At 41.9% G+C, this 27,846-nt stretch overlaps 1 protein-coding gene across 1 annotated transcript in view; it reads right to left on the bottom strand.

Moving 5' to 3' along the window:
• The window catches only part of maml3 (mastermind-like transcriptional coactivator 3), a 161,342-nt gene that overhangs the window by 69,614 nt on the left and 63,882 nt on the right, over positions 1-27,846 (bottom strand). Inside the window, exon 2 of the mRNA XM_049481145.1 lies at positions 563-2,188. Coding sequence (XP_049337102.1) covers positions 563-2,188 — 1,626 coding nt within the window. The remainder of the gene's footprint in view (positions 1-562; positions 2,189-27,846) is intronic.

Below are 27,846 nucleotides of genomic sequence, written 5' to 3'. Positions count from 1 at the left end.
CTTACATGTCTGGTACACGAGGGGCTATAAATATCTCTACAGTCTTTCCTGATTAGATGTGGGTACTATACAGCAGGGAAAACACTTCAACTGAAGGTATAAGTAATCCAGGATTGAGGTTGGGTACAATGACATTAAAAACAACTGGAGAAATCTCTTCCTGAAAAACTAACGTAATAATCATTCTTCACCTTTAAACCAGACCTAGTAGGCTACAGAGTGACACTGATGTGAACCAAGTACTAACAACATTGAGTTATGGACAATCATTAGACTGCTAAACATGAGCAAAGGAGTGAGCAAGTGAGTTACAAGCCAGGTTCATGAGGTCCAATTTCTGACCCACTATGGTTGTTCTACTGCAGAGGAAACACTAAAATATTCAAGGTATGGGTATTCCAGGAGTAAGTTTGAATACCACTACATTAACCAGCTGTATACATCATCTTCCAAGCAATTCTTTACCTTTTAAACTAGACATGTTAATGTCCCAACAAAATTTCACCCTCTGGTCTTGTCTAGTCCCAAAGAAGTACTAACAGAAAGCTAACCAGCATCTTACCTGTGCATGTTGCTGCATCGCACTATACGGCAAACCCTGGCCAAGCACCTTCTGCTTCATCATCATCATTCTCTTCTGCTCTTCTGTCAGATGTGCCGTCTGGCCAGGTATGGGACCTTGGGCTGGGGGTGGCCCTCCACCCTGTCCCCCTGCTCCCTGCATATAGGGCAACATGGGATTTTTGGCTTGGCTGGCCATGGGTGGGGTCATCCGCTGATTCATGTGGTCAACGGCGCTGAAATGACTTAATGGTTTGGTGTTGCTGTAAGAGAGCTGTTTATTCAGGGCGTTCTGTGCGGCCAGGTTGACAGACTGCTGCTGCTGTTGCTGTTGTTGCTGCTGCTGCTGTTGTTGTTGTTGTTGTTGCTGCTGCTGTTGCTGCTGCTGGTTCAACATGTTCATATGGTTTTGGGCGAGGTAGTTATTCATGCCAGGTTTGGGCACCATTGAGCTGGGGGCATTGAAGGCTTGCGGGTACATCATGGGACTATTTGGCTTGTCAGGATTGAAAGGTCCTCCGTAAGGACTTGTCGGTGCCCCTGCGGGGGACCAGCTAGCAGCCTGCGACTGTTGTTTCTGCTGGATGAGCTTGGCACGTTGCTGTTGCTGCGCCGCCATCTGCTTCAGCTGCTCAGCCGGCGAGAGTTCTGTGGTTGGTGGAACAGGTACAGGAACTGGTCCACTTCCTCCTCCTGGTCCAGGGCCTCCTGGAGCTACTGGAGCTGACCCCGTAGGACCTACCCCAGGACCCGGATTCATTATAAAACCGTTTCCAGGTCTGGAGGCTTGTGTCTGGGCCTGGGTAGGAGTTTGTGGAGAACGAGCAACACAGTTGGCCGGAGACCCCGATGCCATTGCAACTGCTGGCGACTGCTGCAAAGGTTGCTGTGGTGGTGTGCCATTGGCAGCAGTTGCAAATGGTGGCCCAGATGATGCTGGCCGCACCTGTGGTGAGCCCATAGACATCTGTCCACTCTGTGTTTGCGATGGGTTACTGGGCGCTGAGGCAACTGGAGGAGCTACAGGCTCTTGTGGATGGTGAGTTTGCTCCGTCGTTGGACGTGCAAAGTCACCAACGTCCTTCTTGTCCTCAAAGTCCTCGTTGAAAAGGTCATGCATGTCATCTTCAGGAACCGTGTTGGCCAGCTCGTCTATCAACTCCTGCCACTCCTGATCGTTCAGATTAATGTCAGAAAACAGCTTGTTCTGATTGGACAACGAAGTGTCTGAAGATTCTATCCCACCTGGATCGTCCAATGGCTCTTGCTTCATCTCTTTTAGAAGGCTAAAGCCATCTTCTAAATCCAGTGACCCATTGAGTTTAATGTCTGGCATGCCACCGTTCTTGCCTAAATCCTCCGTTCGCCCTGTAATATGGTTATTTCCAGCACTGCCATTAGACGTTGCATTATTTACTGTAGGCAATGTGGGCTTGATGTCCATTTGGTGAAGTGGAGAGATAGGGGGTACACTGTTGGGCAAAGTGCCCAAAGAGTCCAGTCCACCATTCCCTTCTTTACGTAACCTCTTTGTCGTGGGAGAGTAGTTTCCATCACAGATCCCATTCTGGTCGCCATTCAGTGGAGATCGAGCACTGTCCAGCTTCCTCTTCACGGTCTCCTGGAGCTATAAGAGAAGGAAGTAAGAGGGAGAGAGAGAAAAAGAGAATTAAGTCTACTTTTGAAGAAACACTGCACAGCAGTACGATGGATGTCAACCGCCAAATTTAACTCATATGTGGCACTAAACACCCAGGACCAACCTGGAAATAAGAACCTTGGGCAGGTGTACACAAGTCATGTAAAGAAAGGAGAAGGTGCGATTCCTTTGCTCTTCTCTAACACTACTTTCTGGCAATCCGGGGAATCAATCTATCAACCTTTAGGTAGCTAGTCCCCATTCACAAACCTTTAAGACCATGGCTGATTTGTGAAAATTGTCTTTGTCAAGACACAAATTTGTATTATTTTGCCAGAATTATTGTTTCATTACAGAGATCAAATTTCTTCTTTTTCCAATTTTACCCCCTTTTTTGCGCCCAATTTGGAATGACAACTAGCACTCTTTTAGAAAACCACCGGTGCTTTCCAGCATCACACTAGTAGTGATGTGGGGAGAAAACGCCATCTACCGACCCCTGAGACTGCCCTTGGCACTGCCAAAATTTTGTGCTCTCCTGGACTCTGGCTGCTGATGGCAAGCAGCACGGTCCTGGATCTGAAACGTCAATCCTTAGTCCACTGAATCACTTGGTCCCCAAGACCTCCTTTTACCATCAGCTGGGTTCTTCTGCTAATTTCGAATTGATCTGGTCATTTGTCGAAGGAAGGTATACTCCCTGCCTTATATAGAGAGCCTTCAATTCCCATAATTCCATTGGCTGAGAGTTCCATAATCTGTGCAGATGCTTGGGTTTCAAGAAAGGCCTCTTGAGAGGTAATTACACTCTCATTCAAAGCAGTTAACTGCTCTAAGCTTTATGGGGAGGTCTTTCTAAACGGAACTGCTCTTTTAGCATCGCACAATCCTCTGTCACTAAACCAGCATCGCTCTCTCTCACTCTCTCTTTCTCTCCCTCACTCTCTCTCTCTCACACACACACACCTGCCTTTTCTTACACTAGTCAGGAGGAGGATCACTCAAAGAGAACAACAATGTGATAGCAAACCCCAGTTAGAGCTTAATCATTATCCTGAGAGCCAGAGTGAGCAAGCGCGAGAGTGAGAAAATGAGAGAGAGAGAGACTGATCGAATGAGAGAAAGAGAGAGAGAGAGAGACTGAGCAAAAGAGAGAGAGAGAGAGAGAGAGAGAGAGAGAAAATCAGGTGCAAAATGAAATGGCAGTTGAAAAAAAGCTTCATTGTTCACACATGGGCAAGTCCCTATCACACTCGCGTTCCCCTGCTTAATTTGTCTCAGCCGTTAAGTTCTGTCTAAGCCACCCGTCACAAGTGTTTCAGACAGACACACAAACCTAAAACACACACATACACACGATAAAGACTTTTACTGTTTACAGGAAGGTTATGCAATAACTGCCATAACTCCAAATAATGCAAAATCTCTAAACCCATTAAAGCTGCTGTCTGATAATTCCTGTACAGAAATGCCTTGAAAGGAAAGATGTTTATATTGGACCAGTACTCAAATCTAAGTTAGAGGTTAACTACACAATGTGATGTTGGTAAGATCTTAACTACTACAAATTAGGTAGTGGTAAATACTCTAGCTAATGTTAGATAGATGTTTTCAACCACTAGAACTAATGTTAGCTAGATGTTTTCTAAAGCAATGTAAGATAGATGTACACCACTCCTGCTAATGCTGGATAGATTATAACTACTCTAGCTTATGTTATGCTAAATGTTTACAACTACTGTAGCTGATGTTTGCTAGATGTTCACTAAAGCAATGTTGGCTAGATGTAAACTACTCTAGCTGATTCTAGATAGATGTTAACTACTCTAACTGTTCTTCATTTGATTTTAACTAATATAACTGATGTAAGCTAGATGTTAACTATTGTAACTAATGTAAACTAAATGTTTACAACTACTGTAGCTGATGTTTGCTAGATGTTTACTAAAGCATTGTTGGCTAGATGTAAACTACTCTAGCTGATAGATAACTACTCTAACTGATGTTAGCTAGATGCTAACTACTGTAACTTATGTAAGCTACATGTTAACTACTGCAACTAATGTTAGCTAGATGTTTACAACTACTGTAGCTGATGTAAGCTAGATGTTTACTAAAGCAATGTTATCTATATGGTAATTACTCTAACTGATGCTATATGGATGTAAGCTACTCTAGTTATTATTAGCTAGATGCTAACTAGCAAATGTTGGTTAGATATCTACTATAGCTGATGTTGTAGGATAACAACTGTAACTGATGTCGGCTAGATGTTTACAACTACTGCAACTGATGCTAGCTTGAGGTTTACTAAAGCAATGTTATCTATCTTAGATGTTGACTTCTCTAGCTAACATTAGCTAGATGTTAACTACTCCAGCTAACATTAGTTACATTTTTACCCCTCTAACATTAGCTTGATGTTAACCACCCCAGCTGACATTAAGTTAGATGTTGACTCCTCTAGCTAACATTAGCTAGATGTTAGCTAGTGTAGTGGATGTTAGTTAGCTCTTAACTACTCTAGCTAACATTAGTTAAATGTTGATTCCTCTAGCTAACATTAGCTAGATGCTAACTAGCGCTGTTGATGTTAGTTAGACCTTAACTACCCCAGCTAATGTTAGTTAGGTGATAACTCTTGTAACTGATGTTAGTTAGATGTTGACTCCTCTAGCTAACATTAGCTAGATGTTAACTAGTTTAGTTGATGTTAGTTAGATGTTAGCTACTCAGGCTGATGCTTACAACATATGATTGATAAACGTTAACTACTGAGGTAAATTATTTACCACTAAAAATATACTTCTCTACCACACTAACATCGCTCACTGAGCAGAAAATACCAAAATAAAAGGCAAACAATTTCCCTTGACTGTTTCTGTAAAAATGTGAAACTTAACGTAGTTCTTCTATGGTGTCGCTCACAGAACCCTTTGCAGAGACTCTATTTTTGAGTGTGTACAGCAGTGCATCCCAGCCAATAACGATTATGGAGCTCTTGTTTCTGGAAGTGTAAGTGCTTAAGCAGAGCAGTGAACCATCAGCCCGAATGAGCATCTCAACAACTGTACCCTGCAGCAGTTCTCCACACAAGCTGTACAGACTCATTTAAACACACTGTGGAGAATTCTTTAACACGTTCACATGGCCACATGTTCTCAGATATTTTTAAGGTGGAAAGCTCGACCCCCTTTCTCCATTTTAAGCAAAATACGTAAGATGTGGAACTACACCGTTTACATGCAGATAACACAGGATTTCAGATGTCTGAAATCTGTTCTATAACATATATTTTTTAAGGCTCTGTTTAGATTAGGAATCTGTAAATTCTTGGCCCACATAGTACACTATTTAAAACTCTGTTACCTTTCTTCTTCATGGTGTGTTGATTTCAAATACGGAGGATGTGGATATAGCCTTTTAAGAGGTCTCGTCAACAAATCAAGGGCAAGCATGCTCATGCAGGTGTTTTCATCTCTGGGTGTGGAGTGGCATAAGGTCACCCAAAAGCAGTGTGTAAGACTGGTGGAGGAGACCATGCCAAGATGCATGAAAACTGTGATTAAAAAACAGGGTTATTCCACCAAATATTGATTTCCTGCAAATAAATGCTCTAAATGACAATATTGTTATTTGGAATTTGGGAGAAATGTTGTCTGTAGTTTATAGAATAAAACAACAATGTTAATTTTAATCAAACATATACCTATAAATAACAAAAATCAGAGAAACTGATTCAGAAACTGAAGTGGTCTCTTAATTTTCTTCCAAGCTATATATTTAGAGTTTTTTTTTTTTTATAGCACATTCATGATGTACTGCCGGCCATATCAGGCTAGCATGCTCATTCACACTTTAAATATTAAAAACAGAGGAAAGTATATAGTTTTTTTTTAATCTATCATATATAAATATAAATATATAAATATAAATATATATATATATATATATATGCAGTGTAAATGTCACATGAACCCCCTTCCAAAACCTCTTCGCTTTTGAACTCTTGTGTTTAATGCTAGACGCTCCCTCACCTGCAGGATTTTACCAGACGCGGAGGCAGAGAACTAACAGCAGCAAATGTGTAAGAAATGACAGATGCCTTGTCAAGACAACGAAAAGAAAAAAACAGAGCCGAAAGCATATTAAAGGAGGTGAAGAGTGCCCCTCGTCCCTCTTCACCTCTTCCTCATCCCTCGTTCCGTTTGTGCTAATGACTCTCACAGTGAACACATTTAACGGCGCGTTAATTACAGGGGGTGAAGGGAAGTGTGTGTATGCGTGCGTATTTGTGTGTGAGTGTGTGTGTGTGTGTGTGGGAAGCAGAAATGTGTGCTAGCCAGTTCATCCCTGGGTGTGTCTTTGTGCATACGCATGTCTGCCTGTGTGTGTGTGTGTGTGTGTGTGTGTGTGTGCATATGTGTGGGTTAATTACAGAGAGGCGACAAACCATAAGAACATCAGTGACAAATTTCGCTCATATTCAACTTCAACACGCCACCCACCCTCTTTCATCCCTGCAGACCTGCGCGAGTGTGTCTGTGTGTGTGAGTGTGTGTGTGTGTGTGAGTGTGTTCAAGAGAAACCCCACACGCGCCACTCCACTGAAACATGCCAAATGAGATTCTGAAATAACGAGATTCATGGATCTTCTCTCCAGCTTTTCCTCCGAGGCAACATGTCTGCTCCCCCCTCGCTCTCTCGCTCCATCCCTCCCTCTATCTCTCCCTTTCTCTCTCTCTTTCTCTCTCTCTCTCCACTGAAAGCACACGAAGAGTGAGATCATGGTGGGAAACAAAGAAGATTTGTGTTTACTGAAAAAGAGGAAGAGAGATCAACAAGATAAAACCAAGACCTTCATCCCCCTCTCCCTCCCTCTCTCTCTCCCTCTCCCAATCTCTCTTCTCTCCCTCAATATCTCTTTGCCTCTCTCTCTCTCTCCCCCGCTCACTCTCTCATGCGTGGCAAATCTACCTCTCTCTTTTGCAGGTACGAGTATGTTGGTGTGTGTGTGTGTGTGTGTGTCATGCGAATGGACTCAGTCGCCTTTCCCGTCGCCACTGTCACATCACTGAGGCTCTGGGAGGGGAAGGTTGCCATGGCAACCGTCGGCACGACGCCTGTCGATATTCGTGCCGCTCATCATGCCATAAAGACGATTAGGCTGTCTGTCAGTCACACACACACAAACACACACACACGAAACAGAGAGGAATAAAGATAGACATAGAAAGAGCAATGGAGAAAAAGAAGGAAAGAATAGGGAGGGATAAAATGAGAGATACAAACAGATAGGGAGGGATAGAATGAGAGAAAAGAAAATAAGAAAAGAGAAAGACAGAGATAGAGCGGACAGAGTGTGAGACAAAACAAGAGAAAAGAAAAAGATATAAAGACAAAAAGAGAGAGAGAGGGGTCGACAGACAGGACAAGAGAGAGAGATTGACAGAGACCTCCAGAGAGAGAGAGAGATCCAGAGAGAGAGATTGACAGAGATCTAGAGAGAGAGAGAGAGAGAGATCCAGAGAGAGAGATCGACAGAGAGATCTAGGGTGAAAGAGAGATCCAGAGAGAGAGATCAACAGAGAGATGGAGATCAAAAAAGAGACCAACAGAGAGATGGAGATCAAAAAAGAGATCCAGAGAGAGAGAGAGATCGAAAAAGTGATCCAGAGAGAAAGAGATCCATAGAAAGAGAGAGAGATCAACAATCTCTTGACAGACAGAACAAGAGAGATTGACAGACAGAAGCAGAGAGAGTAAGGGGTGAAAGAATGAGATAGACAGACAGACAGAAAAAAGAGCACATGTAGCACATGTGCAGAGAGATAGTGAGAGCAGTAAGTGGCAGTGCTGCTGCAGTATGGGTAGTGTAGTCCTGTAATGAGAATCTGAAAGTGAAACACCGCTGTATCGACAGACTAAACAAATGAAAATGAAAGAATAAAAAAAAGACAGAGAGACAGCGAGAGTGGGAGATAGCGAGAGTAAGATAAGCAGTAAGTGAGCAGTGCTGTGGGGTGGTATGGGTAATGTAGTACTGTAGTAGTAGTGAGGATGTGATCTGATGTGTTCACCTGAATCACTGCTCTACCTCCTCACAGCCTCATAGCATCAGTATCAATACCTCACTGAACACACATTCATTATGAGTGTGATGCCAGACCACCCCCTCACCACACACACAACACACACACACACACACACACACAAACACATACGCTGAACATGCAGCCACCAGCACAGTACTGCGGCTCGCCTGCAGCGGCGGAATGAAAAGAACAGAGTAGTGGATTACTAAGAAGTAAATAACCTGGAGCGAGGGATAGAGAGAGAGAGAGAGAGAGAGAGAGAGAGAGAGAGAGAGAGAGAGAATGAGAAAGACGTGTGTGTGTGTGTGTGTGTGTGTGTGTTTGCTTTTCTGTTTCACCACCTATTAAAGCCTTCAGTAGCTCACACAAACACTCCTGCTATCTGCACTGCTCCGGTGTGGAAGAACACACAGGGAGGAAGGGAGGTAGAGAGGTAGAGAGAGAGAGAGAGAGAAATAAAAAGGAGGGAGGGAAAGACAGAGGAGTGCTTGAGACAGTAAAGCTTTCATGTGCCTGAAGGAGTAGAGAGAGAGCGAGCGAGATAGCGTGAGAGAGAAACAGAGAGAGAGAGAGAGAGAGAGAGAGCAAAAGAAAGAGAGAACCACCAAGGTGCTGTTGTTATAGCAACCTCCTGATCCTGAGGCCCCTCCCCCCTCCTCCTGGGCTCAGTGCAGTGGACACTTCTACCAATAACCTCCCCTCCCTCGCCCTCTCTCTCTACCCATCCTTCCTCCCTCCACTCCTCTTCTCCATCTCTTTTGTGTGTGTGTGTGTGTGTGTGTGATGTCTCTCCCCGGCTGTGTGAGACAGCAGGCTCACCGCCGTCTCTCCGCTGTAGCGCCCCGGCACCAAGAAAAAAAAAAAAAGAGCAGAGAATCCATACAGACACAAAAGAGCAGAAGATTCCTGTTTCAAAATGTGAACCCAGTGACTCTTCATCCCAGATTTCACGCCCCCTTCTTACACACACACACACACACACACACACACACACTAATTAGTGGAAAGTTCGCCCTAAACCAACGCATCTGACCAAAAACAGACACACACACAGGTAGAGACAATATGATGTTTCTTCACTTCAAATATACACCAACATGCCAAATGTCATGGGACAGAAATCTACATTTGAGTAGCTTGTCTCTTTGCATGGACATTTCTAGCCAGATGCAGCTGGTAACAATCATTACAAGCACATTGTGCTCACTTTTTTTTTTGTTGCAAAGTCAATTGTCCCACCTATTCAGCTGCTACTCAGCTGTATATCCCCAATCACTGGTGACACAACAACAAAAGGAGGGTGAAGACTAGCCCATGCCTCCTCCAACACATGTGAGTGAAGTCATTGCCGTGTAGCATCACCGCAGGCTCGGACGAAAGCGCAGCGACTCGGTTCCGATACATCTGCTCACAGATGCCTTGTGCTGATCAACATCACCCTGGGAGTGATGAGGGGAAAGAGCGCCATCTACCCACACAGAGAAAGCAAGGCCAACTGTTCTCTCTTAGGGCTCACTGTGTCCGTCTGGCACCCATATCTATATATGTTTTGAGGTGTTATCTTGTGAGCGAGGCTGAAAACATGGCTAAACAGAGGACGTCTGAGAACAACACATACATGGTCATTCTGGACAGGAATAAAATCACAGAGGACCCCCCATAAAAGAGAAAATTACTTCAGGACCCCTAAGAAACTAATCCCATTCGGATAGGGCAATAGAAGGCATTACCACACACAGTGGACAGTAGGTAGTGTGTAAGTGGTAATGATTGTGACCGGTGACGTCTGACTAGAACTGTCCATGTGAAGAGAAAAGCAATTCTGACACAGACATCCACATTAAATGCTAGAGAAAGCTTAAACTGAACACGGCAAAAGTCATGGGACACAATATAAGTTCATTAACCTTGGGGGCACGTTAGTGTATAAATAATCTGATAATACAGTAATAATAATATTGGGCAGTGTGGTTGAAATAATCATTGTTATATCTCGGGTGCAAATTTCTCAACAATCACTATACCATCATTTTTGTCGATATTTTGCTGCCATAAACTGTAGAACAATAAATGCGATGAATAGGACTTACAGTAAGAGACACCCACGTGCTTTAGACAACAATCTGACCACCACCACACACTCGCCTGAGGCTCACGAAGACTCGTGTGTAGAACATGTGTCCTAGGCTGAGCCAACTCAACTCTGCATGTGTGTGTGTATATGTGGGTCTGCGTGTGTGTGTGTGTGTTAATCCACGTTAACTTCAGCCCTTGAAGGTACATGGGACAGCCATGTGTCACATGTGACCTTTGAGACAGTAGATGAAAACATACACACTGATCAGCCATTACATTAAAACCATCTGCCTACTACTGTAAAGGTGACCCTCATGCCATGTAAAAAAAACAGAATATTAACCATACTGGCCTCTCCTATAACCAATCCATTACTGCAGGCCTTGCTCAAGGCTCACCCTGTGGCAGCTTGTTGAACCCAGGAACCTACAGTCCAAACCCTCAACCCAGTCATCAATAGCCTCGTGCTACTGAGCCACCACTCCTTTAAAATAGCTCTGGCCTATTGGGGCTTGGACTCTTTGGTGTTTGGTGTTTCAAGACTAGTGTTATCAGAAGTTTCTTTAAATCCTGTAAGGTGTGGAGTGGGCCCTCCATGAGCATCAATAAGTTCCACCATTGGGCACCAATGACAACTATTATTTGTACGCACTGATCACTGCATACCAAAAACACTAAACAGAACTGATGCCTGAAATTTTGGAGATGTTCTGATCCAATTATCTTAGCCATCACAGCTTGGCTTCTTACCCTATGTTGGCCAAGAGCTAAGATAGTCAACTAGCTAAACCAGCTAGAAAAATGTTAGACCCTTAATAACCTAACTTTTAAAAGGTCTATCTTTTTAAACTGGTTATTCAGTTTTCAATGAAATTTTAAAATTAAGGTTTTGGGTGTGTATTAATTGAGATTAATTAAGAATTGTGTGTCCGTACTGCTGTGACGCGTCTGCACATTAATGGGAATAAAATGTTTTTTTCCAGTGGTTTGTTTAAAGACTGCCTAAACTTACTTAAAATGGTCTGAAAGTCCGAATCATCTAGAAAATTTGGATAAAATTTAGTTTCACACTGCAGAAGAAACAGACCATGATTCAGCAGATTCAGACTGAGACAACCTGTTTTGGTCGGGCCGAACTCTGGTTCTTTGGTCCCCTTTTCACACCTACTACATTGATTCAGACCCAAACTGAAAAGTTTGAAAGTCCGGACCAAATAAGTTAGGTGTACTACAGGGTGAGTTGAAAAATGGCAACTAGGGAAAATGAAAAATATATCTGTATACCCTAGAAAGCAATGGGTGAGGGAGCCTATTTGTTTATGGCTTTGAATGGCCGCCATCTTGAAAACCACCAAATTTCTTTTCTGAAATAAGTGTGTTCTGCAACTCACACTGTATATATTGGAATGATGGTTGAGCTCATATAGTGGACAGTGAAGGTGTTAATACATTAAATGCAACCTTGTTCTTCTTGCGAATAAATCAATACATTTTTTATAGTATCTATAGTGTGTATTGGGGGTTCAGTTCATCAGACTGTGAAATGAGCTAATTAAGGCAAATTGCTATTTAATTAAGCAGGTAAGAGAAACACCCGAAACAGGCAGAAATACAAATAAACACACAGACACACACACACACACACACACAGGGTATTTACTACACACCTATACAGATTGTTTTACATAATATCAGGATGTACAGTACTAATATGCACAAAGGTAATATCATATAATAATCATATAATATTTTAATTTGCGCCAAATGTATGATACACACATATAAGTACTTTGAGGTAGTAATAAATATGATCCATACACATTATATAAGTAAATATGTGACCGCAATATACATGTAGTTGTAATAATATAGCCTGTATGTACTATATATGTATAACAATAGCCCATAGTAATTACATAAATAATAATAATAAATATTCCCTTTCCCCCTTACAAATATGCAAATAACTATAGTAATGGTAATAACATGTTAATAATAGGCCCCATACATAGAGTATATTAAATAAGTACGTATGTTCCCATATAGTACTAAGTAACAAGAAATATTGTGTCCCACATATAGAGACTGAATATTGACATTGATGGAATGGTGCACATACCTAGAAGTTTTCTCTATTCTCAGCTTATGTGATGACACCTGTAGATGCTATCTGTAGCCTCTGGGTGAGTAGCATGGCCCACCCTCTTCCTCAGTCAATGAGTGTGCATTAGGACATGTGTTAGCATTAGCAGTTAGTGTTCTCCTACAAGTGTGTTGAGCTGTTAAATGACTGTGTAAGCTAAAGGCATTCAGTAAACGGGTAGGTTACAAAGATTTAGACAGAGCATAAGCTATAATAAGAAAAGTATTAACACCCTCTAAATGTGCTCACCCGCACCTCACAGAGGGCGAGCAAGAGAGCATGAGAGAGATAGAGCCAAAGAGAGAGAGAGGGTGGGAATAAGGTAGTCATAATGTGCAACTGAATAAAGGTGAACAGAGCAGTTTAAAGCAGCATTATTTGAGATTTGGTATCACTTGCTCCTGGGCTCCCCCTGCAGTTAGATGTGTAATTTGCCCATTGACCCACCAACAAATTACAATTTATTCTCCTATGTTAAATTAGCATAGACTCTCTACACCCTAGCCTGGCCTATGCTGTTGTGAGTGTTTATACTTTTGCGATGGGGCATGTGCTTCAGTTGCAGCACCAAAAAAATTACACTGTGCTGCTTATCTTGATGTTGTAGCCAATATCTTAAGCTACTTTTACTAATATTCATCAAGGAAAACAAACAAGACATAATGGGGGACAAACTGTCATCAACTAAACTAGTGACTAGGGGTGGGCAATATTATATCGTATACAATATATTGTGACACAGAAATAAAAAGAAATCCATATCGTGATAATAGGGCTGTTCTGTCTTATTTACTGCAAAGCTTTTGTTGTATTTATTGTATAATTGTTTTAGTTTGCAGTTTATATGCATGCGCTAAATATTCTGCAATATTATTTGCTGCATTATATTGTTTTATGCTATATTATTTATTTTGCCACATTATGATTATACTGTTATACTTTTATACTATATTCCTAAAATGAATGAATTATTTTAGTTTTCGTATATAGGCAAGTATATCGTTATCGCAAAAATACCCTGAAATATCGTGATATTATTTTAGAGCCATATCGCCCACCCCTACTAGTGACCTTAAAGAACACACTTTACACATGCATTCCTGGACAAGTTGAACGATCCATCAGAAGTATAAACACCCTCTAAATGTGCTCACATACTGTACATGTGCTATGGTGTATATGCTTCAGCTGTCTGTATGCTACTGTAAATGTTTAAGCTAATCTCATCGACAGATCCGGTTAGTTCAGTAATATTGTGTTTCGCTCCAAAAAGTGATCCACGCCCCCCTCTATCTCCCACTGCCTCTCTCTCACCACTTGTTCCTGTCTGTGGGATACAGAGGTTTAAAAATAACCCTTAATTCAGCACAGCGGCCCTGCGTGTGTGTGTATGTGTGTGGGCCAGGAAGTGTGATGGTGGAGGCTAACGCAGTGGCCACTGGCAAACACTAATGTAATAAGATATTAATGAGGTTGAAAAGAGTGACAGAGCGAGGAGGAGGAGGAGGAGGAGGAGAGCGGAAGAACCGAGGAGTGGAAGAGGAAAGAGGGGGAACGGAGAGACGGAGCTGGAGCTTCCACCTCCTAAAACGCTACTAAATGCACACCACACACACCCCTCTCTCTGCTAGCTATCCCCCCAACCGTTTGGGTTTTTTAATGGCAGGCTGCTTAAACGGTGTGTGTGTGTGTGTGTAGAGCTGCAGAGGCTGGGTGCATGTTAAACACAGTCCCTGAAATCCTACTCCAATCCAATAAAGCCCTCAGCAGCCCTGCCAGCACACACAATTACTGCACCTCACAGAGAGCGAGAGAGGGAGACAGAGAGAGAGAGAGAGAGAGCAAGAGAGTGTGTGTGAGAGAAAGAGAGAGAGAGGGTGGGAATAAAGTGTGTAACTGAATAAAGGTAGAACAGAGCAGTGGTCAGTCCCTGCTAAGCCTGACTAAAGCTATCTATTAGGGGTGTAAATACCTGACCTCTTAACCAGTACTGGGATTATGTACGACATGATTCGGTGCATCCAGTCATCATATGTAGTAAAAGAGGAGGAGCCATCAGATTAAAGGGCCGGAAACGATTAATTAACTTCACGCCACAACAATAACAAACCTAAAAACCTACTACTCGGTATGTAATGAATCCTGATGTGCTTTTATAATTGTTACAATTGTCAATAATTCCCAAAAAACAGATGTATCCATGCTACCAAACCCCTGGAGTAGACAAAGCAAAGGTCATGCTCAACGGGCCAACAGTTCCACTGCTTCACCCCTCAATGCTAGGATGACTTAATGCTGTATAGAAATCCAGCCACTGTCTGGCATTGAGCATAGTGCCAATGAGTTCTACAGACCGTACTGCTCAATAACAATAACAACTCTACTTAACCTAATAAGTAACACATTTTGTCATGTTCCTGTAACAATGCATTGGAAAGTAATTAAGCAATAATACACGAGAGGAGTGCTATAACGTGTAATATTAACACTGCTGCAAGCCGAGTATAGATCAGATCAGCACAGCAGTGCCAATATTACACGTTATAGCACAAACTTCGAGTGTATTATTGCGATTATTCCACAGTTCCATTATCGCTGTTTATTAAAAGATTTTGAGTTAAAGAGAACGAGAAATACGATCAGTTTGGTTATAAAAACTCTGAGAGCTAAAATAGTTTCATAGCTGCTCTGTTTGTAGCTGCACTGTAAGCGCTGCATTGTTGCTAGATAAGTGTGGTGGCCTCTATTTTCGGCCATTTCAGTCAAAATTGTGGAAATCTAAGCTTACTGTAAATAAACGTTAGAGCTTTTCTCACCCAAATAAACGGGTTTTGGGAGAGACATCTGTGTCGATTAAAGTCCAGTGCTCATTTGACTTTGAAAGAAAATGTTTTTTTAAGAATTAAAACTTCTGCGCCCCCAAGCGGCAAGACCTGCAGAATTACAAGGGTCCCCTATTTTCGGCCACCTTACATTCAGTTTAAAACACCCTATATTACTGGAAAATATACACATTTAAGCTTTTACTTTAAGAATAAAAACCCTTAACCAGATATTGGTAGCTGATAATGTGTGTAAAAATGCGTATTTTTAAATTGCTGGGCTTATTTGTGGGGCAGCGTTCTTGCCTATTGGAGACATGGCATTTCTGCACTGTGCCTATGGGATGCAGCAGTTCCCAATGGTGTATAATGACATCGCACTTGATTTGTATTTGGTTTGTATGCGCTGTATCGTTGCAATGTTACCTGTATATGGCGGAGTAATACAGGGAGAGCTTCGGTTACAGTGCATTATCGGCTAATAATGTCACTCATACAGTGTCTCTCAGCCAATCACATTCCAGGGTCAGAACTAACTGTGGTATAATATTCTATAATTGCCAATGACCTTGCTCAATGGCCCAGTCCAAAGCAGCATTATGTATGTATACATCGGTATCTCTTGCTCCTGGACTCCACTTCCATTAAGGCACCACTAAAGTATAATTTATGCTTTTGTGTTGAATTAAAGAGTGTATACCCTAGCCTGGTCAATTACACTGTGCTGCTTATCTTAAAGTTGTAGCCAATATCTTGTGCTACTTTTACTAATATTCTGCAAGAAAAGCAAATAAGACATCAGAGGAGATGAACTGTACATAAATTAAACTAACGATCTTAAAGAACACACTTTACACATGCATTCCTGGACAAGTTGAGCGATCTGTCACAACAGTCACTGAAAGTGAAAGAAGCATGTGGGCTGAGGTGCGTCTCTAGTTACAGGTTGTTAAACTGCTTATTGCGTAAACAGAGGCAACCAGTATATGCTAGCTAACATACTGTAAGCTTTTCCACCTTGGCTCCTCTCACCTGTATGGTACTTCAGACTGTCTCAAAACTTTTTCTCAACATTTATTGTCTCCTAAGAGCCTGATAAGAACGTCTCATCTTCATTATGAAATGGTCATTATATACAGTAAGTGGTGTCTAATATGAATACCACGCACACATGCAGAATGCCATCTTCTTCCTTAAGGGTTGTAAAAATTACCAGAGTGTTTGAGTGTGTGAGTAAAAGTGTGTGTCCAGTCGTTCAGCCTATACCATCAGCAATTTGAGAAGTGCTGATAGAGCAACAAAGAGAAAGAAAGACAGTGTTGGAGATCGGAATGCAGAGAAACACAGGCAAGCAAAACAATGCTGGACAACGACTGGACCACAAGATCTGGACGGAATACAGCCGTCCTCTCACCCTCCCTCTCCTGTACAATACCGGAAACACAGCACAGACAATCCAGCTGATATAATCTGGGGAGAAATACGGTCAAACACAATATGGACAACAGTACTGGAACACCTCTCCATTCACTGCTTCATTCAAAAACTATTTAAAAAATTAGAGTAACTGTCTCTACTGTCCAAGAAAGGCTTTTGACTAGACTTTGAAACATTGTTGTGAGGAATATAATTGCATTTAGGGACAAAACATATCCATATATCCAACTCCCAAGCACAACCCATTAAGAACATTAAGGATTAGCTTAGACTAGGGATGCACCAATGTGGGGAATTTGGCGATATTACACATGTACCGTATTTTACAGACAATAAGGCTCACCATATTATAAGGTGTATTATCAACAAACGTCTATTTTCATACACCAGGCAGATTGGATTACAAGGCACATTTTAGGTAACAATAGTAAGGAACAAGGAACATGTTTTACTTTTAATTTTAGAGGTGCCTAAATAAACAAAACTGTAATTCTTCAATAAAAAGAAGAAATAAAAACATTTTCTTCCACTCTACACAGATTTCTCTCCTGTGTTTTTTTGGTTTGTTTGTTTCATGCTAACATAGTGTACAGTAACTAGTCGGAGGCAGTGTGTGTGTGTGTGGCAGTGTATGTGTGTGTGTGTGCGTGCTTGTTCAGTTGTCGTGGCCTGTTTGTGTCTTCCTGACGACGTGCTAATGGAGCGTTAGGGTCTAGTGGTGCGGTAATTAGCATTGGTGCTACAGGTTAAGTACCTGAGACTGTGTTCACTGACAGGAGAGAGAGACTAAACATCACCACACTTTCTCTCTCTCTCTCTCTCTCTCTCTCTCTCTCCCTCTCCCTCTCTACAAAGAACACTTTTATCTTTAACTCTTTCCTGTAAAAAAAACAAGCAGAACAACTGGAGAACAGAGAGTGAGGATGAAAGAGAGAGAAAGAGAGAGAGAGAAAATAAGAGAGAGAGAGGTTGACTGGCGTCCAGCACGGCGTCTTTTCTTCATTGTCTTTTCCTTCGTTCTCGTTTTCGTGCCTCTGACCGTCTGTCTGCTGGCCTCGCCAAGTGTTTCTTTGTCTTCATCTCTTTTTGCTCTCTCTATCTCTCTCTCTGTATGTGTGTATGTCTCTCTCCCTCTATTTTTAGTTTGGTGCTTCCTGTTCTTGGAGCACCACAGTGTGGATAGGGAGAGGAGGGGGAGAGCGAGAGAGCGGAGGGGTGGAGGAAGAGAGGAAGTGAGGGAGGGGAGGAAGGGTATGTGTGTATATAACTGCGTGTGTGTGTGTGTGTGTGTGTGTGTGTGTGTGTATATCCGTGCGCTGCTGCTGTCTTCAGTAAATCAATCTGGCCATTTGCGTCTCTCCTCCCCCTCGCCCCTCCTCCCCTGTTCCCGGGAACACGGGCCAGGCTTGTAGCCGGCGGAAAGCCATAAAACAGAGCAGGAGAGAGAAAAACACACACTGGGGGGGGGGGACTGGTGGGGCACGAAACTGGAGAAGAAGCGATGAAAAGAAGAAAGAGACAGAGAGAGAGAGAAGAGAGAGAATTGTTGAAGTGTACAGAAAACTGTGAAAGCAAGCTTTCAGCCTGGGTTATTTAGCTACATATCGATGCTCTGATCCAGAGACTTATATCTGAAGTCTCAGGAATCTAACCCAAGAACTCTTTATTGTGTGTAAAATTGTATTGGTCAAAAGTTTTACAAGATCCAGTGACCTCAACTTGTACAAAAGTTAGCAATAAAGGGCCTCCGAGTGGTCCAGCGTACTAAGGCGCTGCCACTATGATCCCCCATTCATGTAGGTTGCCATCAGCTGCCAGAGCCCTGAGAGAGCACAATTGGCTTTGCTCTCTCTGGGTGGGTAGATGGCGCTTTTTCCCCCTCATCAATCCTAGGGTGATATGGATCAAGCACAAGGCTTCTGTGAGCTAATGTATCGGAACCGAGTCGCTGAGCTTTCCTCCGAGTGCGCTGTGATGCTACTCGCTAATGCTGCACCAGCAGCAGTTCAAAAAGTGGCAGAGTCTGACTTTACATGTATCAGAGGAGGCATGTACTAGTCTTTACCCTCCTGGTGTTGGGGCATCATTAGTGATAACGTGAGTCCTAATGAGTGGGTTGGGTAATTGGTCTTGTAAATTGGGGAGAAAATTGGGGAAAAAAGATAAATACATAAAAAAAAACACAATCTAAAAATAAAATAATGCAATAATGGTTACTATAAACGATACTTAACAAAAAGCATAGAACACACAGCATAACTCCTTTTCCTAAAGCCACACTATCAAAACACTCTTGAAAAGTGAGATTAAACTAACCATACACTACCTTAATTAAAATTAGACGTCTTTGCTTAACTAATGAAATTTGAAATTAATCCTAAAAACCTAAAAAAAAAATCGTTAAATCTCTACAAAACCAAACTAATAAAAAAATAATTAAACAAAAATTTAACTGTAAAATTATATTACAAAAATGAAAAAAAAATCTAAACTAACAAACCATTTTTTATTTCTTAATACAATTTTAACTTAAACTAACTGAAAACACAAAACTAAGCAAAATCTAAACACTTTAAAATAACACTACAAATTTAACTAGATTAACACCAGCCATTTTTTGTTCAGCTGAGTTACATCAGATTTCAGATTCCCCAGGCTTTGAATGGTTACATCAATAGAGATCAACCCTGTGATCTTCTGACAACAGAGCCAAGGATCAGACCACTGCACCCCTCAGGAGCCCCAAACAAAAGTGGTGAGTTGGGTGTGATGTTCTTCTGTCCAGAGATTACAGGCTGTAATACAGTCTGTTTGGGTTAAGGGGGAAAGTGTGTTGATTTTTGGCCGAACTGCTCCTTTAAATTACACGAGGAGAGCTGATGAAAGCAGACGCTGATGGCAGGATGCAGCAGTGCTGTGGCTCCTCTACTCTGTAATCAACTTCCACTGCCCTCCATCGCCCCACTGCACGGGCACCGAGCACAAAGATCACAGCCCGCTATACTCTGAGGAGGGGTGCCTGCGAGGACTTTCACAGACTGTATATATTTCTGTATATCGTCGCTGTCCAATGAAAAACAACTATTTCCATTTTTGGCCTTAAATAATCTTTGTACATTGACTTCCTTACCTGTAAAGTTACCATTTTGGATATACTTGTTTTTCATAAGACAACAACAATATACAGTATTGCTGTACATTGTAAAAACTATTGGTCCCACTGCTTTTGAATATTATGAATTGTCGTGAAATCACAATCACGAAACTCTGCAGGGGCCTTTTTACTTAAAATTAGCTTTTACAGTTACAATGTAACCTTCATTTATAAACCTTAAACATTAAATTAAAGCCATATCAAGTCACAGGAAGCCACAGCAGAAAAAGGAAATCTTTTTTTTAGATGAAAAGTGTGGGCCTCCTGCCACTGCTGAAAAAAAAAAATCTAGAGGAAACATTAACCAGACAGTGTAAAAAAACACCTGTCAGAAAACAGACAGTACAGTAAATCAGTGCAGACACACACACAGACAGGGCTTGTCTGAGCCTTTATGATCATCAGTGCAGCACTAATATCTATAAAAGAGGAGAAATGAGTCTCAAAACCAAAAACAACAGCAGACGACCTGCCGAAGACCCCAATACTGAGATAAGAGACAGATCAGACCTCACAGTATCAGACCACACACTGACCTGGCTGTCTGATTTAGCCTCTTAGCTCCACTAGATCCAGTACAAATCTAAAGAAAGAAACTTCACACTTAAACTAATAAACAGAACAGAGAGTGGACTGTATCATCACTGCTGACTACAGTAAAAGTGTACACATGTACAGTGAAGTGTGTGTGTGTGTGTGTGTGTGTGTAAGAGATGAGGTAAGGTTGGTGAGAGGGTGGTATCTGGGTTTGCCCTCAGAGGGGAAGAAGGGAGGTTCTGAGTTGGTGCCATTCAGGCCAGGTGCCCTGGGAGGAGGGAGGGAGGGAGGAAGAGGCCGATAGACAGATAAACAAACAGATGTATAGACAGACAGACACAGAATGAGAGAGGTGGAGAGAAACAAAGAACAAATGATCAAGGATAAGCGAGAGAGAGAGAGAGAGAGAGAGAGAGAGAGAGAGAGAGAGAGAGAGAGAGAGAGAGAGAGAGAGAGAGAGAGAGAAAGAAATTGAGTGAAACAGAGAGAGAGAGAGAGAAAGAGAGAAATAAAGAGAACAAGCAAGAAAAAGAGGGAGGAAGGCAGAGAAAGAAAGATGGAGGGAGTCCCTCTTCAACTTGTCAGCCAGATGGTCTGGTTGCCACAGCAGCATTTTACCCACCAGGAGGTGCTTTGATACCAGTGTGTGTGTGTGTGTGTGTGTGTGTGTGTTTGTGTGTGTGTGTGTGTGTGTGCGAAAGAGAAATGCGTCCCTCTGTGTGACTGTGCCTTTACAGTCTTCATGCATGTCTGCTGCTCAACAGTGTGTATAGCAGCTCTGTGTGTGTGTGTGTGTGTGTGTGTGTGTGTGTGTGTGCTTATGATTGTTTTGGCACTCCTCTGATGAATACAAGCGCCCTACACCTGCTAAGCAGCGCTCATTACCATACACACACCCCACACGACAGAGGAGGCAGGAGACAATACAAGCGAGAGAGAGAGAGAGAGAGAGAGAGAGAGAGAGAGGAGAGAGAGAGAGAGAGAGAGAGAGAAAAAGAGAGAGAGAGAGAGAGAGAGAGATAGAAGAAAGAAAGATCACTGCTGGTTAGACTGTGGTTGAGCTGCAGCCTATCAGTAGGGCTGCAACGATTAGTCGATATAATCGACTAATCGACTACACTATGGTTTATGGGTAAATGGCTCACTCACACAGGTAACACTCAACTTAATATAAAATAAAATAATCATTAGTTGCATTCCTAAAAAGTTCATTGTAGTAAATACAGTAAAGCTTGATTATACTAGATTATAAGGCAGATTATTCATAAAAAATAGCAAGTAATAATTTTCTAGGATTTAGCTTTTAGAGACATCAAACTTTTCAGAGCAGGTTAACCAGTCTAACCATTCCAAACAGGTTTCCCACAATGCTAACAGACACAGCAGCTGTTTCTGGCAAAATTGGCCAGCCAGCCATATAAGGGTTAGGGTTGCAATGCTAACACTGAGCAGCCAGGCCCCAAACAGGTCCCTAACCTGTAGCCTAGGTTCTAACCTGTGGTTCTAAACTTGTTGAGGCACAGCTGCTTTGTTAGCATTACAGCCCTAACCCTGATTCAACCAGCTGTTAGCATCACAGCTAAACCACTCCAACCTTGTGGAGTACAGCTGCTTTTTGTTAGTGTCGCAGCTCTGCTAACCCCTCCAAAGCCAGCTAACACACAGTAGCCAAGCTCAGCAGGGATGGTGTGGTTAGCCGAAAATGCTAATCTAGCCTCTGCAGGGTCAGAGCTGTGATGCTAACAGACACAGCTGCCAGACTTGGCATGGTTGGAGCAGGTTAGCTGGGATGCTAATTCTGAGCATTTGCTTTGGTCAGACATGCTGGTGCTCTAGAGGGACATCTACTGGCGGGAAGAAAAAAAAAAGCATAGAGCTCCTTTACCTGATTCTCACCTGCTCAATCTGATAAGTCTAACAGAGTGAAAAAGATAACTAAAGAATAGAGAAGAAAAGAGAAGATTGAGGAAAGAGTGAGGAATAAGGGCGAGGAAAAGAAAGATAGAGGGGAAGAGAGAGCAGGAGTGAGAGAGATGCAGACAGTGGCATTAAGCATGACTGACTTTTTTCTCTCTGGGTTTTTATTTCTTTTTTTTCCTGTTGCGCTTTTCCTTTTTTCTTCACCTCTCCTACAGGAAAGTGTGTGTGTGTGTGTGGGAGGGGGGGAGGAGAAGAGAGAGAGGGAGAGAGCTAGAGAGAGAGCTAGAGAAAGAGAGAGAGAGAGAGAGAGAGAGAGAGTGAAAGAGCTAGAGAGAGATAGGCTACCATGGCAACAAAGCCTATCAGCGATATGAGCATCCCTGATGGTACTCAGGCACAGCATTAACTGTGTCCCACTAGCCTCTCTGCGCCTGTGTGTGTGTGTGTGTGTGTACGAGCTACAACAAAGTGTGTTATATCTGTCAGTATTTTATTAACCACACACACTCACAGATGTTATGACTGGTCCCAGTGCGGACCCCTGGGCTGGGGGTAGCTGTAGAACGGCTGTGTATGTATAAACGCGCTCTAATAAGCAGCTAAAAGATGTGATTGAAGAAAGAGACCCCTTTATTGTGTTTTTAATCGGAAGAGGCTTGTGTAAACACACCCGCACACACACCCACATGCGCACACACAAACACACACCTGTTCTCCTCTTCCTCTCATTTTTTGTTTACACTTAAACCAGTTCAGCTCTGCAGAACCATTTTAACAGCCAATTAGATTGGGATAAAATGATGCAGGAATCGTACAATTGATATATTGTAATGAGTGTGTGCGTTTAACCAAATTAATGGAGACTACACTTAAAAATAAAGGTCCTACAAATGTTTTTTAAGCAAGGCCACAGAGGGACAGAGGGACAAGGACTGTTGATTTCCAAGAACCTGGTGATATGCACTACCTATAACAATACAGGGATTACACATGGTATATTGCAATATTGTGAGCTTTTAGAATAATTATTTTAGAAAAACTCCCATTAACCCTATCTGGGATAATTTACTCTTTTATGGGGGGTCCTCTGTGATTTAATTCCTGTCCAGAACAACCATGTTCATGTTTTTCTTAGACATCCTCTGAGAAAATTACAGGCTAAATTATCTACTGTTTTTCGCTGAACTCCGTGGTCCTTTGTTTATTTTAGTCCTGTCTGGACTCACATCTCTGAGTTTCGTCTTTTCACGTTTAATAAAACAGCTATTTGTCCACTGCCACGCACCGTAATTACACTTTGGGCACATTTCCACAGAGACCCACGTAAACACAACAGTGGAAATGGAGGAGCTACTGAACGTGAAGTCTCGTGACTGAGAAAGCCAAAAAACTCACTGGTCCTCCTGTTTTTTCAATTGCATTCCAGATGCAGGAGTTTTATCACTGAGTAGAAGTGTGAAATATTTTTCACAAACGTCCCCTTTAGAAACTAATCTCGTTCAGATAGGCATCTGCCATTCATCTGGCGCCCACTATCAACCCTCACAATGCACATTTTCTTGCCATAAGCATGTTAACCAGCGTTAACATGTTCAAGTCTGCACCGCTAGGTGCTTGTGTTTTTACACCTGTGTGTTTTCTGACAGATTCAATGGAACTCCTGAATTCAATGACAGAGAGGTGTGTCCCAATATTTTTGTCCATAAACCGTATTTTTTGCACTACAAGGCACACTTAAAATTATTTTATTTTCTGAAAAATCCTCAGTGCACCTTATAATCCGGTGCATCTTATCAGGCTGTAAGAAGCAGCAAAGCCATTCCACTGAAGTAAAAGGTTACACAGGAGTTTTAGTTTAGTTCTCCAGCACAGAGACTGGAGCAGTATTAGCATTAGCTGTTAACCGGGCTAAGCGCTAGCTCTTGTGCCGTTCAGAGGTGAGTATTATCGGGTTGTATCCTGTGTGGGACGAACCGCTAGCTGATATTGTCCTGGCTTACCATAACACTCAGGCCTCCTTAACTTCACTTTAGAGGTTTACAGGTCTTGCCGCTGGGAAATAGAAGGTAAACATGGCGACACCCCTATCCAGTGCTCCTTATGTATGAAAATAGACCAGAAAACAGACATTAATTGATAGTGCGTCTTATCATGCGGTGCGCCTTATAGTGCGGAAAATAAGGTTGTCCTTTTTTTGCTATTTCCAAGAATGTCTAAGCAATATCACAGAAATGCCCTCAAATATTGATATTTTACGGCCATTCCGCGCACCCCAATTACATTAAGCCTTATAATGACCATATTAAGCATACTGGCTATAGCCAGTGACCATCCTCAACCGTGATGATTAGACTGCAGCAGGTTGTGCGTTTCCCTCGTGGCAGGATTCTATAGTTTGTTGTCTATTGTTAGAAAAGCTTCATTACATCATCTGCCAGTCTGGGTTGTATGAAATGTGAGCACATTATTGCATCATAAAAACAGTTTTCTGGGATATTTGACACTAGTGAACAGCTCGTTCCCGGTGTCATGAGAGACAGGAGTGCTCAATTTTTTTATAAGAAAACAAACAGAAGCGGATCTGCCAGGCTGCTGCATTCTGACAGTAAACTTCAAACAGTGAAGGAACTAAACGAAGCTGAAGAACTGATAAACACTGTCATAACTGCACTTAAAAAGCACTCCCTGTGCCTCTGTATAGTCGCTGGGGGACGCTCTGTACAACAACACAGGAATTTAGTAGGACGGCAACTAATGATCATTTTGCTAGTTAACCAATCTAATCATATATTTATGATATATCCCCCAACCTTACTAATCATCTAGCATCAGCACTTGAATAAAACAGTACTCTATATTGGTACACACTGATCTGATCAATCAGTTTATTTTACATTTATTTTGGTTTAGCAATCATAGCTTATTTGTCTTCCAAGAGTCTTATTTATTTTTATTTTCTGCAGGCACACTGATGTCCATCCACCTCTGCTCGTCTTAAAATCACAGTTCTGCCGCTAGCCATTGAGTGGGGCAGCTGCCACTTTTGAAGCTCCACAGTTGGCTGCATGACCCATCGACCACAATTTCCTTCAGGGCCTTTCTTCACTAGGCACCACATTAATCCTCCTCTTCCTGCTTGATGAGCAGCAAGTTGATAGGTTCTAAGCTAAAATGCGGGACTTTATCTTTAAATAGACTCTATGCGAAAAAACTCCCAGTCAACCAGCAGGCTTTCTCACCATAAACTACCTATATTTGGTTTCACTGCATGCAAATTTAGCTGAAAGTATCCCAAAAGTACTTTAGCATTTACATTTACATTTTTCTTTACATTTGATGAAATAATAACAGGTAATAAACATTCTGTAAAGATTTCGCTCATTTAAACAGCCCGATTTTTTTTTTAAAAGCTCCATTTTAAAAGCTCTACTTACTAAAAAAAATATCAAGTTTAAATCGGGCTCTGGCTTATAATGCCAGGTTCGGGCAGAACATGCACAGGCTTGGCCCGGGTCGGGCAGGATTTTTTGGGCTGATCTAGGCTCTACTGTGGACCTCTAACTTGCTCTAACTCTACCTCACTCTGCCTCCAGTCTCCTAAGGTCACATGATCCCAGTCTGCAGAGTGTGCTGTTATTCACAATATTACAATATCAACACAACTACGATTTGTCTTGCAGCCCTACAGCAAGGGATGAACAAACTCTCAATTAATACCCTTAATTTCAGAGGAAACTACAAGCAAACAGATGTCTACATTCAAATTCACAAGTTATTTAAGATATAAAGAAGAGAATAATTTGCAGAAATTCTTTATCTGAAGAAAATATCTACTGCAGGCCAGGAAGGAATCCCTGGGAAATGCGCAGTTGCCTGAGCGAGCAGGGTGTGGGAGTGATGGTAATTGACGTATCGCGACAGTGTCACGTCAGTAATTTAATGTGGAGCGATCCTGTAGTTCAGGAAGAGCTGAGAAAGTGATTTAATGAATTAGAATGAAAGAGCGGAGTGGAGGAGTTGGAGAGAGGTGCTTACTGGTGCTGACTCATCTGCAGACGTGTGCGTGAAGGGGGGGGGTTGGTGGTTAAAAAGGAGGGATGTGTTTCCCCAGACATCCTCTCCGTTTGTTGGACCAATTAGAGAGCACTCAGAGAGCTAATCTAATCAGAGAGGCGGATCCTGCTGCTGTTCTCACACACAAACACACGCCGCCATTCAATATTTAATGTGTGAGGGGTGTGTGTGTGTGTGTGTGTGTGTGTATATGTGTGTGTGTGTAAGATGGGGCAGTTGAGAAGAGTGATTGCAACACTGTGGGAATGATGAAATTTGAGAGGCTAAAGAAGGATAAATTACTGAAAAATTACACAGAGTTACTCAGAGCCAGGGCTTAATTAATTATCATTGCTCAAAGCAAAGCAATGTCCCTCAGTCTCGTCCTGCAGTTTCCAAAACCAAAGGATTAGGTCTGATTGTGTGATGTAAGTGTGTATGCAGCATTCAGATCCGTTGCACAGTTTCCACATGGCATAATTAATAAGGTGTAAATGTTCTTGTCCCTTGTAATATAATATAACAATATTAATATACACTTGTAATACCAAACATTCAACATGGACTACCACAGCAACCACTTGGTAACATCTAAGCAATGACTTGGGATACCACAGCAACTGTCTTTAAACTGCTCTTGAGTGGGCGGAGTTTAGGCACAACACATAATGAGACATAAATGTCTGCCACCAATCTCAGCATTTAAACTTAACTTAGCTTAATGGAAAATGAATACTGTGTTTTTAAGAATGTGAAAATGTGAAACTCATATTATATATATGTATTACACACAGAGTGATCTATTTTAAGTGTTTATTTCTTTTATTGTTGATAATTATAGCTTACAGCTAAAGATAACCAGAAAAAAAAAGGTCTTATATAATATTCTAATTTTCTGAAATACAAAGTTGTGCTTTTGGTAGTGTGGGCAGTGTGCCAAGTCCTGCTGGAAAATGAGATTTGGAGAGCCATGTCATCTGCTGGTGTTGGTCCACTGTGTTATATCAAGTTCAAAGTCAGTGCAGCTTCTACCAGGAGATTTTACAGTTGCTGACAACTTTTATGGAGATGCAGATTTCATTTTTCAGTAGGATTTGGCACACTGCCCACACTTCCAAAAGTACCAATTGGTCTTATATATTATTCTAACTTTCTGAGACACTGCTTTTTGGGTTTTCATTGTCTGTAAGCTATAATCATCAACAACAAAACAAACACTTTAAATAAATCACTCTGTATTTAATATATCTATATAATATATGAGTTTTACATTTTGTTTTACATTTTGAACTGGATTACTGAAATAAAGTAACTTTTTATTTATATTCTATTTTTTTTTAGATGCTCCCTCACCCCCCTCTAATTCCGCATCTAACAAAAAAAAGTGAAGAACACTTCTGCAACAGAGA

Source organism: Astyanax mexicanus, chromosome 7 (assembly GCF_023375975.1).
Source record: "Astyanax mexicanus isolate ESR-SI-001 chromosome 7, AstMex3_surface, whole genome shotgun sequence".
Lineage (NCBI taxonomy): Eukaryota > Metazoa > Chordata > Actinopteri > Characiformes > Acestrorhamphidae > Astyanax > Astyanax mexicanus.
This window is presented reverse-complemented; position numbering and strand designations above follow the sequence as displayed.